The 21,439-nt window shown below is 37.6% G+C and overlaps 1 protein-coding gene across 14 annotated transcripts in view; it reads right to left on the bottom strand.

Moving 5' to 3' along the window:
• The window catches only part of LOC113225696 (proton channel OtopLc), a 57,861-nt gene that overhangs the window by 7,836 nt on the left and 28,586 nt on the right, over window positions 1-21,439 (bottom strand). For 9 of the 14 annotated variants that reach the window (XM_026458088.1, XM_026458089.1, XM_026458090.1 and 6 more), the window contains exons 1-3: window positions 21,104-21,363; window positions 5,344-5,535; window positions 4,102-4,259 (exon numbers count right to left, since the gene is read on the bottom strand). In XM_026458088.1, the coding sequence (XP_026313873.1) occupies window positions 4,102-4,259; window positions 5,344-5,505 (320 nt within the window). In that variant the 5' untranslated portion in view covers window positions 5,506-5,535; window positions 21,104-21,363. Of the gene's footprint in view, window positions 1-410; window positions 794-4,101; window positions 4,260-5,343; window positions 5,536-21,103; window positions 21,364-21,439 lie in introns of those variants that run through there. The other 5 variants (XM_026458086.1, XM_026458095.1, XM_026458085.1 and 2 more) reach the window with 5 other exon arrangements.

The following is a 21,439-nucleotide window of genomic DNA, read 5'->3' as shown; positions in this document are numbered from 1 at the left end:
TACGTTGTAAAACTCAACCTATCCAAATATTACAAACTAACGCAATTCAACACTCAATCTCTTTCAATCGAAAACTATTCATATTGCCTGATACGTGGGCCGTGGCCGTGGGCCACACCTAAACAGTAACATTCGGTCTGAATTCTTTGTTGAAAATCGTACACCACCTTCAAATTCGCTGTTTAAAAAAGCGAAAGTGTGTATAATTGAACCATTAACTGAATATTAACATAACATCAAAGAAAAAAATACGAGTACATTCTTAATTATGCCATCTATATTCCCCTTTCTAACTTCTGATAAAAATTACAAAAATGCTCCTAATGTTACTTCGAAGAAGATAAAAGTAGCTGTCTTTCCTAATGAAATTTAGTCAGATGTAAATACTAAGTACTATGCACTAGACATACTTTTTCGATGGCTTCGGTTGTACGCATTTCATTTCCATCTCTTTGTTCGCGGTGTTATGTTTCTCAGCGATGGCGATATCGCTGCCCTGCTGCCGATGCTGGCCCACCGGCAGGGTCGCCATGTTGTCTACGGCTTCCAAGTCTACCGTCGCCACCCTCACTTCAGCCTCAGTGGGCTGGTGCTTGTCCTTCCCCATAACGACACTTTCACTTTACTTCGAGGATGAGGTAACGGATCAGGAATTCACAGGGTGCCCATAGCGGTACTTCAGGGTTAAGGACGAAGGTGAGGGCAGGGCCGCAAGGAGCTCTTTCAACGCAAAAAGCTCCGGAAGTGCGGAGGTACCGTGCCCCCAGCTCGAGTGCGCAGAGAGTTGCGCACTACTGGATGCTGCGCTGTGACGACTCTCGCAATAGGGGCGGCACACCCTCCGTAAGCACCCTATTTTATTTTATATTACACTCTTAACTCCGGGAGGGTCGGATTTTTGAGTAACATTGTTATTGGGCTATTTATTGACGAGGAAAGACGTGGTTATGTTTTATGATATGACTATAGCAAAGGTACAATTTGCGATTGATAAGCAAGTGGTCTGGTTTTCTATTTTATTGATGGATAGCTAAGATTTGTTGTGCTGGGTTAAAGAAGACTGGTAGATATACATTGTACATCAAAGCTTTTTCGATATGTTTATATCATTACTGCTTTCACGTGCTGACACTGCGAGTTTTAAGCACCAGTAGGTAGGTAGTTTTAGTGAAATTTGTTCATTAAGCAGCATTGTCATACATTTCCCCAAACGCTAGTCGGCAGCCCTAGACTGGAGACCCGCGATCGATAGAGGCGCGTCTCTCCCGGAGAGCTTTGGGAGGCTGCGCGAGCGACCCACTGACCCGGCCGCTGCCCCACCCCCACACCGCCAAAACACACCCTAATACCCAACTACGCAGCTCCTATGTACAACCCTAACATTGCACTATAATGCTATGCACACACGCAATTCACAAAAGACCCAGTTTGCCCAGAGCGCAAAGAAAGGAGCCTCAGATAATAACTGTTTGAAAGGATTCTAAAGATGAAAGCCGACGCGCGCATGCTCGATCTCAATTCAATGTCCGACCTTCTCGTATCTCGGGGTCGTCGACCTCCAGTGCAAGTTACTATGTTATTGTACTTTCAAACCCATGACCATGACTTTTGCATTAGATAATTGCGCCTATAAATCATTAGCTTGTACACTAGTGTTGCTTGTTTATTAACGCACGGGTAATAAGCGGCAAAACAATAGAAACAATGACATCATTAAAATGCTGTTAATGTCCATTGCAAAACAAGCGTCGCGCAAATGTTAAGACATAATTAGTATTAGGCTGCTACAGAACTGAGATCTACTTATGTTAAAATCATCACACGCATTCTAAACAGGCAACTTATTGCGTAACATCCACTTTTAGCGTGACTCTAAATGCTCACTCTTGAAGTCCAGAATAACCCGGAGTCCCCCAAGAAACGACGCGACTTTGATAATATGCACTTTTCTTTGAATGGACTATTTCTTTTTTTTTACCAAAATTACAAGTTCGGCTAATTCAAAAATATTAATTTCATTTTATCGAAAAACGCCATTTAGGTCATAATTCCATTCTACGATTATAAGATCAAGATTTCCGTTCGAGACTCAGAATCTGTGTACATAGATAAATACTCGTATGTCAGTAAATAATTACTAAACATGAGGGGATCAAGTTAACAATTTAAATTACAAAGCATTCTCGTCTATGACATAATGGTCCTTTGCAATACGGCCTTGGTAACCGCATACAAAACAAATACTTGGAAACTTTATGAACGATGTTTTATTGCATCCATAAATGGACTTTGAAAACGTCTAATGCCGTCTAGACCGTATCGAATTACATCCAACTACTCTTTGCGTTCTAGATTTGGATCGCTTATTTCGGATGTCGCTAGGTTTCTAGCTATAAATCTCACGTCACTCCATAAACGTTCCGGTTTGATTGCTTACATACCTTGCCTGTGCCAAAATTCGGTACGCCTTTTTGTAACCCTCCCTTCTGTGTTTTCATTTAGGACATCTATATTTAATGAGGTCGATTCGGAACGAGGTGCAATGCTTCGGTTTTGGCTGTAACAGCGAATCTAATTTTTCGGCTTCGAGAAGTGAAATTGTTAGATTGATGCAAAAAGAACTATTCAGGACGATGGTGTGGTTTTGTGGTGGCGATTCGTGTTATGAATATCGACAATGAAATAAGGTCCAATTGTTTAACACGAGACGTGCAGAAATCGGCAGAGTGATGTATGTTTGTTTCTTTGGTGAGCTTTGGATAGAGGTCAATACTATGTATAAATTTACTAAAGTTAAAAAAGTATTTAACAAAAAAAGCAGTGGTCCATCGAGAAAACCAGAGCTAATTTATAGTAACAAATTTTGAATAGCGATATACAGTGACAGTAATATTACGTGAAAACCACAGACCAAATAAAGTGAAGACATACAAAATTAATTGCACAGATATGAGACCGGATTGTCGAGGCAAATGCATTAATTACTTTTCGACGATATAATTGAAGATTGCACGAGTGCTTTTTTTTGTAGCTAATTCGTAAAAGATTACATAATTATCGTAATATTAAAATTAACGAAGTTTTTTTTCAGCAACTACTGTGTGTTATCCTCCCTAATACATTTCAGAGGATCTATTATTAATACTTACAACCTTTCTGCTAGCCTTACAACATCAAGGGGCTCCCAACGGTCGAATGCTTTGTAACCACACTGAATTGCGCTACCTGCTTTATTCAGCTAAATACCAATTTTAAACCTTATTGTATGGAAATAAAGTGGCCCATTTCGCAATTTCCGCTACACATGTTCAGGTATTTATATAATGGAAACCATTTCATCGATTGTCCATCCATGCGACGACGTGCAAGAGCTTTTAATACGGCTTCCTCCCCTTTATTTATTTTTAAACGATTTTTCTCATCCTTTTGTCCTACAACCTGTGTCACTCGACTTTTTTTTAATTCTATCGGTCAAATTTATAAAAATTATCTCCTATTTATTGTACGAAAATAGACCTTAAGTTTTCAGACAAATGTTTAAAATTTGTGTGATCATTTAAAAGCATTACGTTTGTTGTAACCACAGCAGCATTATGCATCATTGTAATTGTACCGCCATTGCATTGATTTATTACAGGACATAGATATAAATTATTCATCGGCGGCTCTTCAGACCATACATTTATTCATGGTGGTAGCCGTCCTAAAAACCGATACAATTGTTTTGCAAAAGCATTTTCAATCATTCATTTCAATGCGATTAAGAAAAAAGTTTGTCTTCTGCTTGCATACTTTTCAATCTTGCTTCACTTCAATATATTATTTTATGTTCTTTCCAGTACAAGGAAGCTTTCAAGTCTACATCTTTCAAAGGACGGCATTTAGACTCTTTGAAGTTTTTAAGTTTACAGTTGCAGCGTAATAAATACGCCTAATAACTCGATCAGTGTCTTGCATTTTGGGTGCTCTACTTTGAACTGTTGTTTCCTTATGGTGTAGTTTATTTTCTTTGCTCGGTGTTCTTTTTTAGTTTTATACTTGTGGTTTCTTCATATTTACAAAAAATAAGCAATTATCGGAGAAGTATTTAATGGTACTTACTTGGCATTTTTAGGCTTAATATCAGGTTGACAACAGGCCCTGTATCGTAGTACAGCCTGTGTGGGAGTGAGTGCATCGGTTTCGTCGGCCGGCGCATCGCACTCGTCCGTGACGAGCGGCGCGCGCGCCGGCGACGTGTGGTACCCGTCTGAATTCAGCTGGAAGATCAAGCACACGCTTTACGAGTAAGTCCCTAAGCCATGGGTGATGTGTTACAGAAGCAGTAAACTCCCAAATTGTGCAACTTTTTGGAGCATAAATAGATATCGTTTTTAGGGTAAAACTGATTAGCTATTTACGTATACCTCTAACAGCATAACTTTGGAAAGAACGGACGTAAGGACAAACACCACTTAGTAACATAGTTTAAAATGAACATAATACAGATTACAATGTAAATGTAAACAGTAATAATGATACGGCCAATCTTATAACTTTATTCAGTGTATCTTGACAGTAATTTTATCTTATAGTAGACTAAATCTTCATTACTCCCCTTCATTTTGAATGGTAAATTGCTTAATACCACTAAATATCGTGCTTAATGCTCTGCTCCCTCCCTTTGGCTAAATAAATTATACCTGCACGGCTAAACTGCAGTATCATGAATTGTTGCGTCGAGGCCGTTTGTTCCGTTTATTTCTTGTTTTCCGGATTCCCTTGGGGGACATGGGACCGTTCTTCATTGTTTCACGTAATTGAACCATTGGTTACTAAGTGCGTTTCAAAAGTAGGTACAAACTATGATGCAATGTGTTCTACTTTGTGCATTCTAAATGACAATGTTAGTGCGTGAAGAGAAAGAGTATAATTTTTTAGAATTATCTACATACCGATGGAGTTTTAGACATCAAAATAGATGACAATGAAATCACAAACAAAACGAATCATTACATTTTCTTCGTTATTGTTACTCACCCGGTAACATTCAGTGATATCATACTCAAAATATCTTTTAATTTAGTTTTGTTTACTTGGACTCGCATTTGTAAAAAGTTGAGAACCAAAAATTCAAGTAGGACGTCAATTGAAATTAAAATGAATTGGAAGTACCTGTTCGTTCGCGTCGTATTTACTGTCTGCTCACCTTTAAGATCGGCAAAAGAGATACGTTTGAAACCTAGTCGTCGTATCAAAGGAGTTCCTGGTTATCTTATTCAAGATATTTACACTTTCAACTCCTTGTTTTATTGACTGGAATCCAAAAAGAGAAGAATAATGAATGAGATGCGGATGACTCACTTTGACGATGGTGCCGACCTGTGTGTCCACCAGCGGCGCGTGTGTCGTCAGGTGCTGCGGCCGTTCACGTGGTGACTCCGCGCGCAGGTCGCGCTCTGACCCCTCCACTGGTGCCCCGAGCAGCCGCTCCTTCATCTCGTGGATGTAGGGGCAACGCTGCATCGTTGCGATGTAGAACGAGCGCACTCGCACCTGTAAAAGACAAACATTATATTGAAAAAAATATTTCGAACATACATCATCCTAAAGAGTTAGTAACAGAACACTTAAAAATAGGTGAATTTTCCGCTGGCATTTGTGAACCGATTTCGATGATTCTCTTTTTTGTTAGAAAGGGATATGTCAGTATTGGCCAATTTAAATTTTAAGCAATATTCCACCTCTAACGTGTGGCAAACTAGGAGATGAATCTGGTTTCTTGCGGTTTCCGGTAACCGATTACAATAAAACTTGGCAAATAGATGTAATTCCACGATTGAGGTAAATTTTTTTTTATCAAAAAGTTACAATTATTATTGTGACCCTCAATACAATGACACTCGGGAAGCTGTTATCGCTGCCACTAATTCTGCGCATCAGGGAAACCGTTCTTTTTCGTATACAGCTTCAAAACTAACAGAAGCGTTAACATTTAAAGCGTGGCAGTTGTTACAGCATCCTAAATCTTATTAACCACTTTTTTTCATCCTCCACCATTAGTAAAATACAATTCGATCGGTACTAGTACAAAATCTATTACCAAACTTTTTGCAAAAATGCCAACATGTTTTCTTTCTTTGGCCTTACAAAACGGTTTCGCCGAACCCGACCGAAATACATTTGGACGCGTCATTAAATTGTGTCGAAATTTATGCAGCTCATCAGTATGTTTAAAACTCTAAATTTAACTCTAATTTGGGCACTGTGTAAATTGAAGGACTAGTTGGTGTTAGCTGTTTTATTTTATTTTCTTAGGGGAGCTTACAGCTACTTTTACAAGATTGATTTCAGTATGATTATGAAAATATGAAAATTACACCACCATAACTTGATAAGAAGTTATTAGTCATAATAGTTTTTATATTCTTAACGCTGTTACAGAAAAGATCTATGCAACTGTCGTCATTGAGTTAGTTAAATGATGTTAACGATCTTGGTAGATAACTTTTGAAATTAGCACGACTAAATGGAACATGAAGCAAATTATTCCTGCGAAAGTTCTTAACTGGAACTTTGAGTATAATGTTACTGGGGAGCTCTGGACAATCAATCTTATTCTGTGCAATGTTCAGCAGAAAACACGTATCAGCTATATTTCTCCGCAAATATAAAGGTAACAGATGAAATTTTTCACAACGGTGTATGTACTCCAAATGGGGCAGTTTGAGGTAACTTAAGAATGTAGTAAATTTCTTCTGTATTTTTTCATTGCTGTTAAGGTAAGTATCGTAGAAGGAATTCCAAATTTGCGATGCATGCTCAAGGTGGCTAGGAACATGAGTGCAATAAAGAGTTGTCAGGGTTTTACGAATGACGGATCCTAGAGCTTTCTATTACAAATAATTAAAGATATATTTGAATAATAGAGTGAAAACACTTAGTCTAACTTTTTCAGGCTGATGGACGTGGACGTCATCTTGCGTAATTAGGTTAAGTCAGACGTCGCTCCCAAATTTGAAAAATGCGTTTGTTTAATTTAACGATGCTAACGCATGCGTGTGCGGCTTCATGTCAAAAGCAGCGCATTGGGTGCCGTTACTAATTGACTGACGATTTAGTCGGCTCGACCAGCGTGTTTGAACACTCTATTGTTTATCTCGGTTACGTAACTCATAATTACGTCACTGGAGCGAAATCTTTTTTAGTGGCCCGTAAAATAGGTATAATTTGTTGTGACATTTAATATGTATAGAAAATGAAACTGCTTATTACACGCGATTTAGATCTGAAAAAAGTAATTTCAATTCCTACGTGTAACAAGTGACGGGACGAACAAGTCGTGTGCCTGATGGTAAGCGACACGCCTGTCCATAACAGTTGCTGTAATACAGCTTTAAATCGCAAAAATCTGAGGCGCAATGGCAGTTGCGCCCGACACCCTGAGGCACATTAATAATAATAATAGCTTTATTTTTCTACGTTTTCATAACAATTTAGTCTTAAATAACATCATCTATAGTTACATATATTGTGTAGACAAAAAGAAAAGAGTCTCAGCTTAAGCTGTTTTTCAGACCCTACCTTTTTGAAGAAACTCGCTACATTCCAATGACAATAGTTGTATGTATTCCAATGCGTCTCGAGTAGCTCCAAAAAATTATCACTTAACTATAAATATACACATACGAGTATATCACTTAAAGTTATAATCCTATTGTTACGATGGTACCAGTGCTTAATAAAACATTCCATTTCAAAATACTCCAATTTGAAATTTAGGCAGGGATACAATTTTTAGAATTGTTAGAAAAGTACTTAAAAATAAAAATATAAGAATGTAAGCTACATCCAATTACCTGCCGATCTTTGCCTCGAAAGTAGCGAAAGCTTGCATGTACTTTTAAAAGTGCAAGACGATTTTGAGTTTCTTATGGAGGAGGCAAATTTGAAGCTACTGCGGTAAACAGTTAATCTAGGAGGTGATGATATCTGTAAGGAAGGATATCGTACCGACCGTACATTGCGACAATCCCTGTCGTTCCAATTTAATTTTTTAGCCAGGTAGGCTGGAGTACAAGGATAAACGAATGTGTTTAATTTAAACAAAAAAACATAAGTTGGCGTGTCCCATGTCCCTGTAATTTCACCATGACCCGTACTCTTCCGGAACGCAGTATTTATTGCTCACACTACTGCTTGGCGGCAGAAATAGGAAACAAGGAGCTCTACTGCTACCAAAGCTCGATATTTAATAATGTATTTCGTGAAATTGAATTTAGAAAAAATATATTCTCCTAATACCTATTATTTGGGTTAAGAAATGAATAAATAGAAAATTGTATGCCGTAACCCTTGGGCTCAACTCACACTGGCAGAGTCGAAGCGTCGCGACGCGTCATGTTTTTCGCCTACAGTATATTCATCTCTATTTTCCCATTATTAAGGTACAAATTTGTGTTATGCAAATATGGAATCAAAGTCAAAGTCAAAGTCAAGATTATGTATTCCATAGGTAAATTAAATTTACACTTTAAAAAAGTCACATTTAAGCTACTGCTCGTTCACTACGCCAACCTCCCTGAGAAGAACGAGCAAGAAACTCTAGGGATTGCTCTTTTCAAATAAACTGAAATGCTATGGAATACACTTTGAATCAAATTTGTGTGGATTCTGGTCTTTTCATACATCTTTATCTAATATGTAGACGGTACACAGAACGAACCGCTCGTTTTTGCAATACAAATATGGTTTGAATATCTGCCGCTTTACCTCACATGAGAATCCCGTAGGACATTATACTATGGAAGTAACTAAAGTAAACTAGTCTAGCAGTACTAACATCGGTAAGCTCACGTATTCTGCGGACTGCGTATGCAGCGGAGCTCAATCTGCTGGCCAGAGACGATGTATGTGGAAACCATTGAAGTTTGCTATCTAAGGTTACTCCCAAGAAGACTGCTTTATTAACAAGGTCTAACTTTTCTCCGTTTATTTCAATGCTTGGACTAGTCGATTTTACGTTAGGTAATTCAAATTTAACACATCTTGTCTTTTTGGCATTAAGCATTAAATTGTTAGCATTCGAGTGTCGACGTCGTGTTACTTCGGCGCATTGAGGCGTCAGACGCCGACCACACTGTGATCCCGGCGCACTAATGCGAGCGTCGTCGCGCGTCGCCAAGCGGTGTAGTTGAAAAATAGACGCGACGCGACGCTTCGACTCTGCGCCAGTGTGAGTTGAGCCTTAGAGCGTTTGCGCGTTACGTCCAATTCGTATCAGTCCTGAATTGGATATCTCTAAGTATGCAAGCGATATTCGTATATTTTCTGGGATCCGAAGTGGGTCCGAGTTTTGTAGATTTGCAAAGTCTCGGGTTCGGAACGGGTTTATAACAAAGTCACATGTGATTAAACCCAAAAAGCTATCGACTAATTTCGTTTGTAGGATCTTTAATAGTTCCGTTGTCATTTTGCTGATGTAGTTTTATTACACTTCACATTATTATTTACACTCTGCGCCCCAGAGTGTCTAAGAGAGATAAGTTTAAAGATATTAACATTCTTACACTAACGTCATAGTACAGTCAACAGCACATCAAGCTACACATTGACGTATCTTGTTCCGTTGCACTGTCTGATGTGCTGTTGTCCGTACAGTTATGAAAATGTTATTTATGTTAAGAAAAATATTTTTTTTTAATGAAAAATAGTGACAGACATTAATACGAGGAATAAAAATAAACTGCCTGTTCTTGACAGTCGTATTCATAAAGTCGTAATTTCATTTAAGGGGCATATACGCTTCTATAATAAGATTCTTGTTGATATTCAAAGTTTGCCATTTACGAAGTTTAAAACTATTGTAAAACAAAAACTTTATACTAAAGGTAATAATACAGGTAGTAATACAACTTCTGCGTACTTGAATGACAAAAATCCGTGCTAATGACTCTATTCTCGACCTAAAATGTTTAAATTAAATATATTGTAATGATAAATGTATTCAAATGTATATTTACAAAGTGCAACCCCTAAAGTTCTTTAAAGTTCGTTCTTTTCAAGGTAATCTGCGTTACGAATGAGCAGTAGAGTTTAGTCAGTATGATGATTTCAAGTGTAATTTGCGTACCTATGAAATAAAGGTTATTTGACTTGGACACCAAGGATGCGACATATTCAAAGCAAAATTGAAATACAATCGGTTACGCTATTGATGTAAAAAATAAGTGTCATTAATGCCAGCTATCACTTGATGTAAATAGCAAACCGACAATAGGCAAGCACACAACGCACACAAAATGTTTTGAATGCTTATGCGAACTGGTATTTGAATGTAAATGAGCCCACGAGTCCCTACACGTTTCGGGGACAATAAGGCACTTTAACAACGTGAAGTTTCGTGGAATGACACATAAATGACACCTTCCTTTCCGATAAAGCCAGGCGCCTCCACATACGGTACCTTTATTACACATTAAATATTAACTAGGTTTAAATTTCACATGAGGCCAACGAATAATGCTCCTTGGGAGGTGAAACTAAACAATGGAACTGCAAAATTAAGCCACGCTTTTTAAAACGGGATTGAGCCGGTCAATAAAAGCTTTTATGTCTATGTAATAAGAGCAAGGTTCGAAGTGATAATTGTTGTAGATATTTATAAACTTAATTGGAAGTACAAATAGCCACCGATAGCAACGTCGTGTCATGTGTTTGTATGAGACGTATCCAAACCCGTCAAATTACTTCAAAATCAAATGTCAAATTCTTAGTATTTATTTAGTTTCCTCACTGTTCGTCATTTTTAGTCATTGACTTACAAATAAATGGACGACGGGTCTAATACAAAAACCACGAAAAAAATGTCCCAAGTCAACCTATTTAAACGTAGTGACATGTAAAGGAATATGAAAAAGCTAAAACGTTGAATTTAAATTGTAATGTCATCGCAGTACTGTCTAATTTTGCTTGCTTCGCTGTCAGTCGAATAATCGAAGACTAAAGCGTGAATGACGCTTTGTATACGATTTTAACGCCCTATAAGTTCGGACACTTTTTAGCGCGAACCCGACGTCCATATAATTGTAAGTCATTAGTAAAAAATTAAAGAAACCAACTATGAATCAGTGCGGATAATTATCGGATTTTTTTATTTTTATGATATTAAGTTACGAGACGAACATGACGTGCGCCATGCGTGACAACAGTTGCAGTGCCACTCAGAGCTTTAAATCTCAAAGATCTGAGGAGCATTTTCATTGCGTTCGTCACTCTGAGACATAATATGAAAAGTCCCACGTGCCTGTAATTTCACCAGCAACTACCCGTCAAAACAGTAACGCTCATATTCTGTTTGGCGGCAGAAATAGAAAAGGTGGCAGTACTTCCCTGGACGAGCTTTTTCACAAGGATCTCTACTGCTATTAAATATACTTATACATCATGATTATCATCACCTTAATAATTTTGTAATCTGACAAAGATTTTTCTGATCGGGTTAATGCAGTTCCGTATCGCCAAGTATGGTGATACCTTTACACTGGTTTGTATTGTGTGAATTCAAACCTCGACTGCGGTCGGAAAACCGGAGAATGCAGCCTGGTTTTTGTTGTGAGTGAAACTAATCTATTGCGGGGAAAATACTGGTGCAGTAGTGCAGTCGTTCAACTGTCCCCTCCGTCTCGATGTGGGTGGCTCAACCCGTTTGTCCATGAGCACCATAAAAACTGGTTAAATTGCTTTGTGTGACGAATGTAGATGGAAAAAAAAGAGAATGTGAAACGAATGAAAGCGATAGGAATTTATCATGCCGCTATAAGAGTGGGTTTACGATGTGGGTAGATAAAAGCATAGTATTCATTGGATAACAAGAGGTCGTAATAGTCGTACTTACTTATACTTTAATTAATATACATGGGGATGAAAATACCTATCACTGAATTGCTAAAATGATTCAAAGGCAAAATGTTAAAACAAAATAGTTATATTTTTACGTACAATTACAAAACCTTTATTCTAAATATATAACTAATATTACTGCCTCTGTGACCGAACGGATACCATGCTGATTTGCCAGGCTGAAGTCCCGTGTTCGATTCCCAGCCATTCACAGCTTTAAATTGCAAAGGTTTGGGGGCACTGCCACCGAGCCCGTCACCCTGGGATATAAGTTGACAAATCCCATGTGCCTATAATTTCACCAGTACCTTACCCTTCAAAACCGGAACGCAGTAATGCTGACATTACTGCAGAGATAGGTAAGATGGCAGTAGTTCGCTGGACGAACTCGTTCACAAGGTGCTCTACTGCTATTAAATGTGTATTGCTTCCTTTAAATTTAGGTACATACGGTCTACCTATTCACTATCTATATTTCATGACATAACACAGAACAATTTGTAATTTAAAAAGCAGCAACATATTTATAAAGAAGGAACTTTGAGTCAAATGAAGAGCAAATTATAAAAGGGAGGGATTTTAAAAATGTGATCGATCCTAAATTCAATATTGTGACTCATTGGCTCCAATCTCAGTCCATGAAACAATTTAATAAGTTCCCTGTGAAACTTAAAATTATTACAGATATAAATATTTTGAAAAAATAGAATAAGAGCTTTAATAGACACACGCTTGGCCACAATCTCACCTGATGTGACTGACGACGGAACGCGTTTGCCTAAAAAACGCCTATTCATTCTAGTTTTGAATAGCCCCAAATTGTACTTTTCGGGAAAAGCATTGTTAGAAAACCGCTGATACAAATTTTAAGGAAATTGAATTTATTATAAATAATTACTGTTGATCTTTATATGACCGTAATTCTTTTTCGTTATTTCTTCTCAGGAATGAAACTCTAGGGATTGCTCTTTTCAAATAAACTTAATTGCTATGGAATACACTTTAAATCATAATTGTGTGGAATCTAGACTCTTGTTATCTTTCCATACGTCTTTATCTTCCTCTTTCTTCTTCTTTACATACTCTTCAATTTTGTAATATGACTTTTAAAAATACTTTTAATGTAAGTTTTAAACTTAGGAAATTATAATCTTAATATATTCTCCGGAATCTTATTGTAAAAACGTTATCAGTGCCCCATAAAACAATCGTTTACCTTAGTTAAACAAAATCGTGGTACCATGAGTTTAGACTTAGTTCTATGGTTAATATTATGGATAACTTCTTTCTTAATGAAATTATATACATTTTTTGAGGAGGAGGAATTTTAATGTAACCTTGTTAGTGCATAAATAAATATAACAATACGCTTTTTTTAATTTACTCTTTAATATTTTTTCTATATACATGGTTATACTATGAATCATAAACTTGGTCCTAATGTTTCCGTCCAAAAGAGTGGACAAACCACACCCAATCCATTCGTCAGTAAACAAGTTAAAAAGTCGGAAAAGTGGCTTCGCAAGCGGAGGTGCATGCCTACGGGTAGAAAAGGACAACATACAATCGATTCAGTAGATTGAGGCCAGCAGGTCGGTAACTACCAATGAAACTTGAGTATTGCACTGTCAGTTTGTGATCTAATTCGCGTCTGATTCGGTCAAGGTCCGAAACTTAATATTCCACTGCCTGTTATGGTCTTAATTTGGACCATATTAATCAATTGACGTGAGAATATTCAATGATATTTGACCGCTACTCAGTCCTATGGGAAATATAATGGAATGAGCTCGCCCAGAAGATCTATTCAATCGCACCTTAAAGATTCTGATTTTATGTGCTCGGAAACACAGACGCAAGCACTGAATTCCATTTCTTGATTGTACGCATGTAAAGGATGGCGACAAGCGTTTAGTATGACTAAAAAGAATGTCAACTAAGTAAGGACGATATCTTGCCGTACATCTGGATGTCAGATGGAAAAAAAGAGTGGGCGGAATGAGTTCATAGGCACACTCACTTAAATATAATCTCTAGAAGCCAACAGAAAAGTAAGTTTGCGGCTATAGGCTGAACTATGAAGCTTAGACGGGAGCCTACTCAAGAAGTTATAGCTGGTTATAGTTAGTAAAGCAACGCCTATATATATTTTATGACTCTCGTTATCAGACGAGTAAGATGAGAAACTTTCACACGACGACGGCGTTTTTAATTGATTCGTTGTTAACGACATCCTTTTAACTACTGCAATTAAATTAAGTGTTCTGTTGGTAATTACGGGGATCTTGCGTGAGTGCTGAGGAGAAAATTTGTTTGTTTATTCGAAGTAGTTGGAAAGAAGTGATTAAATACCTGAGTTTGCAATGTGAAAAACACTTTAGATAAAACTCTAAATCAACACTTAGCCATGCCATGATGGCATTGATGGAATCATTGAATGCACGTCATGGTGACTTTAATTTCTAAGTTTAAGTACATTTGGGAATTTCTAGTAGCATTAACGGTGAAAAAAAATAAAGAAACTTGCGCGTCGAAGAAGATTCAGAACCCCTGGAAAACGCCTAAAGGCTCTAACCCGCTTTGAGTCAGTTTAGGGAATAAACTTTCTCTTTAGAAGAAACTCATATAGTAATGGTACGTGATTTTTGTGATTTTTAAGTATATGCCTCTATTTGCCACGGCAGCTACGCAAGAAGTGGGTCGGAGTCTTTCTCTCTAAAAGCTCTTAGTGTCTTCTTCAACCACGCGTTAAACCATTTAAGAGCTACTTTTTCTCAGGTAATGTATATAAAAAATGAAATCGCGTGGGAACAATGCCCAATAGGTCTACTTAACCTCACCTGAAAGTCTAATAAGGACGTATAGAAAACAATAACAAAGTGGCTGAAGAAACGTATTACTAAATAAAACATTTTTTTTAAATGCCGATACACGAGTTCTTACTTCAAAATGCTTCTAATAAAACGTACGATAAACAATAAAGAAATGTAGGTCAGAGCGGACTGCGGTAGTCATGCGGTAATTAATGGAGTTATAGCAGATATAGCTGGCACAATTGTAAACATTCTGCTGGATAGTGCTAACACCTCATCTGCTCAATGGCTATTAACGATTAGTCAGCCATCGGTGTAAATAGAGTATACACAGAACGTCAGTAAAGTAACGAATATTTGAAATTTTATTTAAAAAATTCTTACATCTCTATCAAGAAATCACAACTAGACATCAGGTACACTTGAAAACAAAAAACAAAAGTTTCCTTTGGTAAAGTTATATAAGTAGATTCATGCCATGAAACTTCAGTCGTACGTTTTAACAACCTGTATAAAACATGCCAATAAAATGTTCAACAATAACTAACGCATTAAAGAAACCTATTATACTATTTATATCTATAGAATATTTATTCTACTGTTCATCGTTGTAGGTACTCACTATATGCTCAAGGTATCCAACTAAAACATTACGGAACGTTACATACTGGAGAAATAAATTTAAACAATCATCACATGATCCATTATTCGTCCCATTACTGGGACTATTCTAGTTCTAACTCTAAGAAGTGTGTTCAGGCCAGAATTTACAGCACTGCCCCAATTCGAGTTAGGGATTTTACGCGTTTTCCAAGGGCTGTGAAGTTTCTTCGACGTGCGGTTTCGTCACAATGTTGTCCATCGCTGTTAACGAGAGATATTGTTGCTAAACCGAAGATACGTGTCGCATTAGGGGAATAGCAACCTTTCTCCCATTGGGTCACCACTACTCTTAATAAAATAAAACCAATTCTTCTAAATTATTTCACATGCCAAACAATACAAAAAAAGAAAATTCCAATTAATAATAGACACACATTTCAAATGGGTCTATGACACAGCTGCAGAGGATTATGGCAAACATTATTAAATACACACGTACTATGCCTGAATAGAAAGTGTTAAACGCACATACTCATAGGTCTGCGGAAACTCATAGACCGGGGAAACCCTGTGTCGCGAATGCCATGGATACGCACATGAAACACCACAAATTACATCTAAACTCACGAGAGAAATAAATGTAGACCATACAAATATTTCTCTCGGCCCAAAATTCGAACCCGGGACCTCTGTGTGGCAGACCAGCATGATAACCATTCCGCCAGTTGTAATAATTAAATAACAATTATAATTCCAAAACATTGACGAACAATATATAAGGTACAAACTAATTATAAGAAACTTGCATCTTGCACTGGCAAAACTTTGTATCCGAAGATTTTAGAAACTTCAATTGGAAAAAAAATGTAAAGGATTACGAAAGCGGGAAATTCTTCTGGAAAAAACAACAGGAAATTATTACTTGGAACATAACTGGGTCACGTCTGCGGCTGTACAAACTTCTTGATAGAAATATGATTATTTTTTCAATCTAATAATCGCAAACAGTATGAGTTACTTGTACAAACCGGAAACAGTAACTGGGTTTATTTTTCTAACTGTGTGCGTTGAAAGAGACATGGAGCGTTCCCGTTTCGGACATACCCGAGTATGTACAAAAACGTGTGGTTAGAGTTTAGTCCAACACTACCAAGACGTCGGTATTTGATCTCAGCAATCATGTCAACTAGATATTGGCGTTGTTGAAAAACAAGAATAACCATAGAAACTATTTTTTATTGCAATATTCCCTAAGATCCATCAACCAGCCCAGCCTTCTACTAAGTAGTTAAAACTACAGTAACATCAATATTTTGATCACGTTTAAGACGGAAGTTATAAAAACTCGATAAGTATACCTGAAACAACAAAGTATACAGATATAGCGAGTGCAGTAGTAACGAAGCCACAGCAACAGTTAATGCGGCTGCCTGTAATCGATAATATAATTCACGACGTTCCGATGGATCGAACCTCGAAGCATTTGCATAGTAACGAGATCGAATATGCCATAATTTGTGTACGGTCGTGGAGCCACATAATGTTCACGGATCGTAATTTGACACGCATTTGAATGCCTTCTACTTCTAATACAAACCCTGCAACCCCTCCTTTTAAATCCGGAAGTTTAGTGTCGTTTTGCCTAATCTCGTTCTTTACGAATGTTGTTTGAAGCTCGTGATCTGCTTTTTTTTTTGAATAATATTACGGCATACATCCTTTTTACTTTATTCGTGTCTTTGCTTGCGACCGGTTAAACCCCAACATTGTGTTTTATCTAATTTGGGAAATGTTATTAACATTTCTGGTCCGTCGGGATCATCTCGCTGTTTATTCGATTCTACAGTCCCTTGTTCAACTGAGAAATCTATTTTCGGTATAAACCGTTAATAATGCGGCATGAAACTATGTTGTTCCATGATCTCACTTAGCGTCCTGATTGAAAATGAGCGCAGGGAACGCGTTTCGTTTTCCAGTAAATACTGACTTAGTGCCCCTTTTGTTGCCACGGCTGGCACCACACAAAGTATTGGGATTTAATTTATGTATAATTTTGTTTCGTAATTATTTATTTGTGTCTTAAGGTGTGAATGTTTTGTTATTGTTTTTTAATTTTTGTTTCTTTTTTATCTATGTTGTTTATTTTTATTTATAGATGTGGTGTCATTCGTGGTATGCAAATATTTCTTTCTTCCTCTTTTAAATTTTTTCGGTAGGTATTTTTTTTATGTCCCGAAATACGATGTAACTATAGTAATCCTATTATATAGTCTCTGTTGATAATGTTATGTATCTGCCGATTGCCAAACCCCTGTAAACTCGTGCGCCGATTACCAAATATGTTACCTGTCTGCAGTATGTCCATCAGCTACAGTTTGTTTATAATCGAATTTCATCTCGAACATGCCGACTATCAAATCGCGTTAACACGTAATGGAATACACCCATTATCGTAACGTAAATTTACTGTAATAATAAATATTTCAGTTTATATTAATTTGTGGCTGTGTTGTTATGCCACATAGTGTGTGTTTATTCCATGATCCGAAGAAGAAAGGCTTCCAATTTAAGGTAAGTTAACGCCTTCATTAAAACAATTTTCCTTGAAAACAGATGTCTAAACAATGACCCCTCTCTTTAATCACGCCTAAAGCAATAAAAATACTTTATAACTATAGAAAGTTTCAATGTGTTATCGGGTCGTCTACTTCAAAGGTACGCACGATGTCGCTGTCTTCCTGAAAATCCTTATTACCGTTTACAAAATGCGACAATTATTGACCTTTACAGTACATATAGACGTAAGTAAGAGCATATTATTTTATCGGGGGCTTAAAAAAAGTTAAGTGATGACGTAAGCAAGGAAAATATGTTCTAAGAGAAAAGTAATCCCCGCCTGTTGCTCGAACAATGGAAGTGGAAAGATATCCTTTGATCCCTCATTTGACTACGACGTTTTGAGGTGTAAATAAAGCACGGACCATGCCGTTCCATACAAATATCGATTGTTTTGAACATTGGTTATTGGGCCACATAAGTATTATTTTGTTTACAAATAGTTTCTTAATTATCCAATCAAATTCTTTTAACTTCATATTGCAAGACTCAAACAGTTTCTTCCAATTTTTAATTAAGAGTAAGATGAAAACTCATTCCCTGCACGCCCAGTCGTTCATTAGAACGTCGTAAACTATTTACGGCTGCCGGCTGTTTTCTGCTAGCCTATAGTTTAAAGGGCTCACGGTAACAATAACAATAATCTTGTAAAAGCAAATAACATGACCTCGTAAAAGTAATTTCAGCTACGTGTTATTAGTTTGTTTGCGGATTTCTTGCAAATGAATCTATATATAATAATCCCATTAACTTAGAAATAAATGGACGACGGGTCTAATACAAAAACCACGAAAAAAATGTCCCAAGTCAACCTATTTAAACGTAGTGACATGTAAAGGTATATGAAAAAGCTAAAACGTTGAATTTAAATTGTAATGTCATCGCAGTACTGTCTAATTTTGCTTGCTTCGCTGTCAGTCGAACAAACGAAGACTAAAGCATGAATGACGCTCTGTATACGATTTTAACGCCCTATAAGTTCGGACACTTTTTAGCGCGAACCGGACGTCCATATAATTGTAAGTCAATGAATAATCCTCTCGATTATCCTATATTTGTATATACATATATATACACATTATATATACACGTTACGTGTGTGCATGGCACCCGCGATACAGTGTTTCCCTAATAGATTAATTTTGAATTTTTAAATGGGAGAGGTGGTATTCCCCGACAATGGCACATGAGCGTTATTACAAGTACAAGAAGTTGCATAATAATATATGGACATCCTTAGGTATATATATTTTTTAGCACAAGCACGTTCAGTTCAGTAAGTAAGTAATGTAAGTTAATTACTATATAAGTGTTCCATTAAATTTCCAGTACAAAGTGGGCAGATATGCAAATGTAAAACCATTTTATTGAAGAGAAAATAATTATGTAGTAATGTGGGTATTTTAGTGCTGTCGTTGTTAGCTTGTAATTATCTTAATTATACTTTTCAATATAAGTATTTAGAGCATCAACATCCACCCATTTATACGTATCACACAGCTGGGCACGGTCTCTTCTCAGGCGCGGGTTTAGGCAATAGTCCGCCACCCTGGCTCTATGCGGGTTGGGGACTTTGCACTTTTTCCAAGGGTTCTGATGTTTTTCTTCACCGAAAAGCTTTTGGTAAATTTCGAATGAACAAACTCAGAGGGAACCCGGATTCGAAGCCACGGCGTCAGCTTGGAAGGTGTTAGATAAAATCATTAGGCTATCACATTTAGAACATGTATGCAAACGACGAGACAAACGTAATGTACCTTTTTTTTTCGCGGCGGGGTATGCGTAACGCATTTTCCTGTACATAAAAAACGTAATGCACCTACCTAGGGGCTATTTTATTGAATACAATAAGTTAAAGTTGCGTGTTTATCGGTACTTTTTATACCCCTAACGTCCTTTAACGTTAAGTGTTCGACAAACAATGCTTAATATCAATTGAGCTTTATCATAATAAATAAATTGCCATCGTGACAACTACAAACCCCATCGTTTTTCGAATTGACGGACCCTGAGAACACAGGCAGGATGTTGCTCTATTAAAACGAATTATCATTTTAGTCCGGGAACTAAACGCACTTCACCATAATCATTCCACTGCCCGCTACAATTCTTGTTCAAACTAACAGCGGAATAAACACTGGTCGCCATTTGCTCTAGTTAATTCAAAAGAAATAGATTTTATTTCGTGTACAATGTTGTGTTAGAATAGTCGATTGCCTCATTCAGAACATGTCATTTCTACATTTGCAGATGATGATCTCATGAATATTCGACTTGTCTATTTTCTGGGGCGTGACATGTCCCCTGCGAGATCAGTTTAACCTCGTAATGTATAGGCCCATTTCAAATTGGAAAGCACTACCGCAATCTAATTTTGGTTTAAGACGCTCGACAATTTTCCTTTGCACGCGCCCTATGTTACTATTTTCATTTCCTAGAAACGATTCTAATGTGCGCCCAGATAACGTGACATGAATTTAGTCGCAATTTGCGGGCTATTTTCGATATCTCCATTTATTAACCACCCCTCGGAATGGTTGAAAAACACTTCAAGGGCCCCTTTTAAAAGCTCGGAGGCTGAGTCACGATCTTCTACTTAATATAAAAACTGAATGAATATACGAACAATCTATAAGTGTGAAAAGACTCCCTTCTTTAGAAATATACAAAAGGTATTAAGTACAGTTAGATTTGAATACGAAAGGTACGTACAACTGACCTATATTCTGATTGTAACAAAGTATTTGTATTACGATATCGTAAGTTTGTAACTTTTCACGATTTCAACTTTTTATTCAATTTACTGTTTTACCCACCTGATAATAACGTAAATAACGTTTCAGAAAACACGTTGAGTTCTAAAGAATACACATCAACACTCACAAAAGGACGCAGGACTCCGAATTACAAATTTATATGTATACATCATTACGTCACAAACGAACCTTATTTTTGTTTGAGGTATGCAATAAAAGTGTTTTCTTACGTAAATAATAAAAATATCAAACGATTGTCACGTCCAATATTCAATTCAAAATATAATCGAGTACTTTTGACATTTGCGACGCACGAGGAAATTACTGTTGCACAGCGGAAGTGAGCAGATGTTACCGCCGGAGGAAAGGCAGAGCGAGCTTTACGGCTCACGCTTTTAGGGAGGTTTCAGGTTGTGCTTGAGTGGGGTCACCAACCTTTTGACACTGAATTTCAGTCACGCTGGCAGTGTTGCCGCCTTCGTCGGTCGATTCGGAAAACGTAACGCCGCGGCGAGCGCGGCGCGTGTTGGCTTCCGCGGCGTGCGCCAGGGCGCAAGCGTCGCGGGGTGCTTCGGCGCGCGGCCGGTCGCGCTCGCGGCCCGAGACTGCCGAGCAGTTCGCGCGTTTTCCCTCCCGCGCTTTCCCGGCCGGCGGCGTGCGCACATCAAGCCTGCATTGTTCTGCAAATAGCGGCGGGGCCGAGGGCTGGGCCGCTATTCAACCGAGATGAGCGCGCCTTGCGGCGTCGCCGCGCCAAACTGTTGCCGGTCG

The sequence above is a fragment of the Hyposmocoma kahamanoa genome, unplaced genomic scaffold, assembly GCF_003589595.1.
Source record: "Hyposmocoma kahamanoa isolate Upper Pololo Valley unplaced genomic scaffold, ASM358959v1 169, whole genome shotgun sequence".
In the NCBI taxonomy this organism is placed as follows: Eukaryota; Metazoa; Arthropoda; class Insecta; order Lepidoptera; family Cosmopterigidae; genus Hyposmocoma; species Hyposmocoma kahamanoa.
This window is presented reverse-complemented; position numbering and strand designations above follow the sequence as displayed.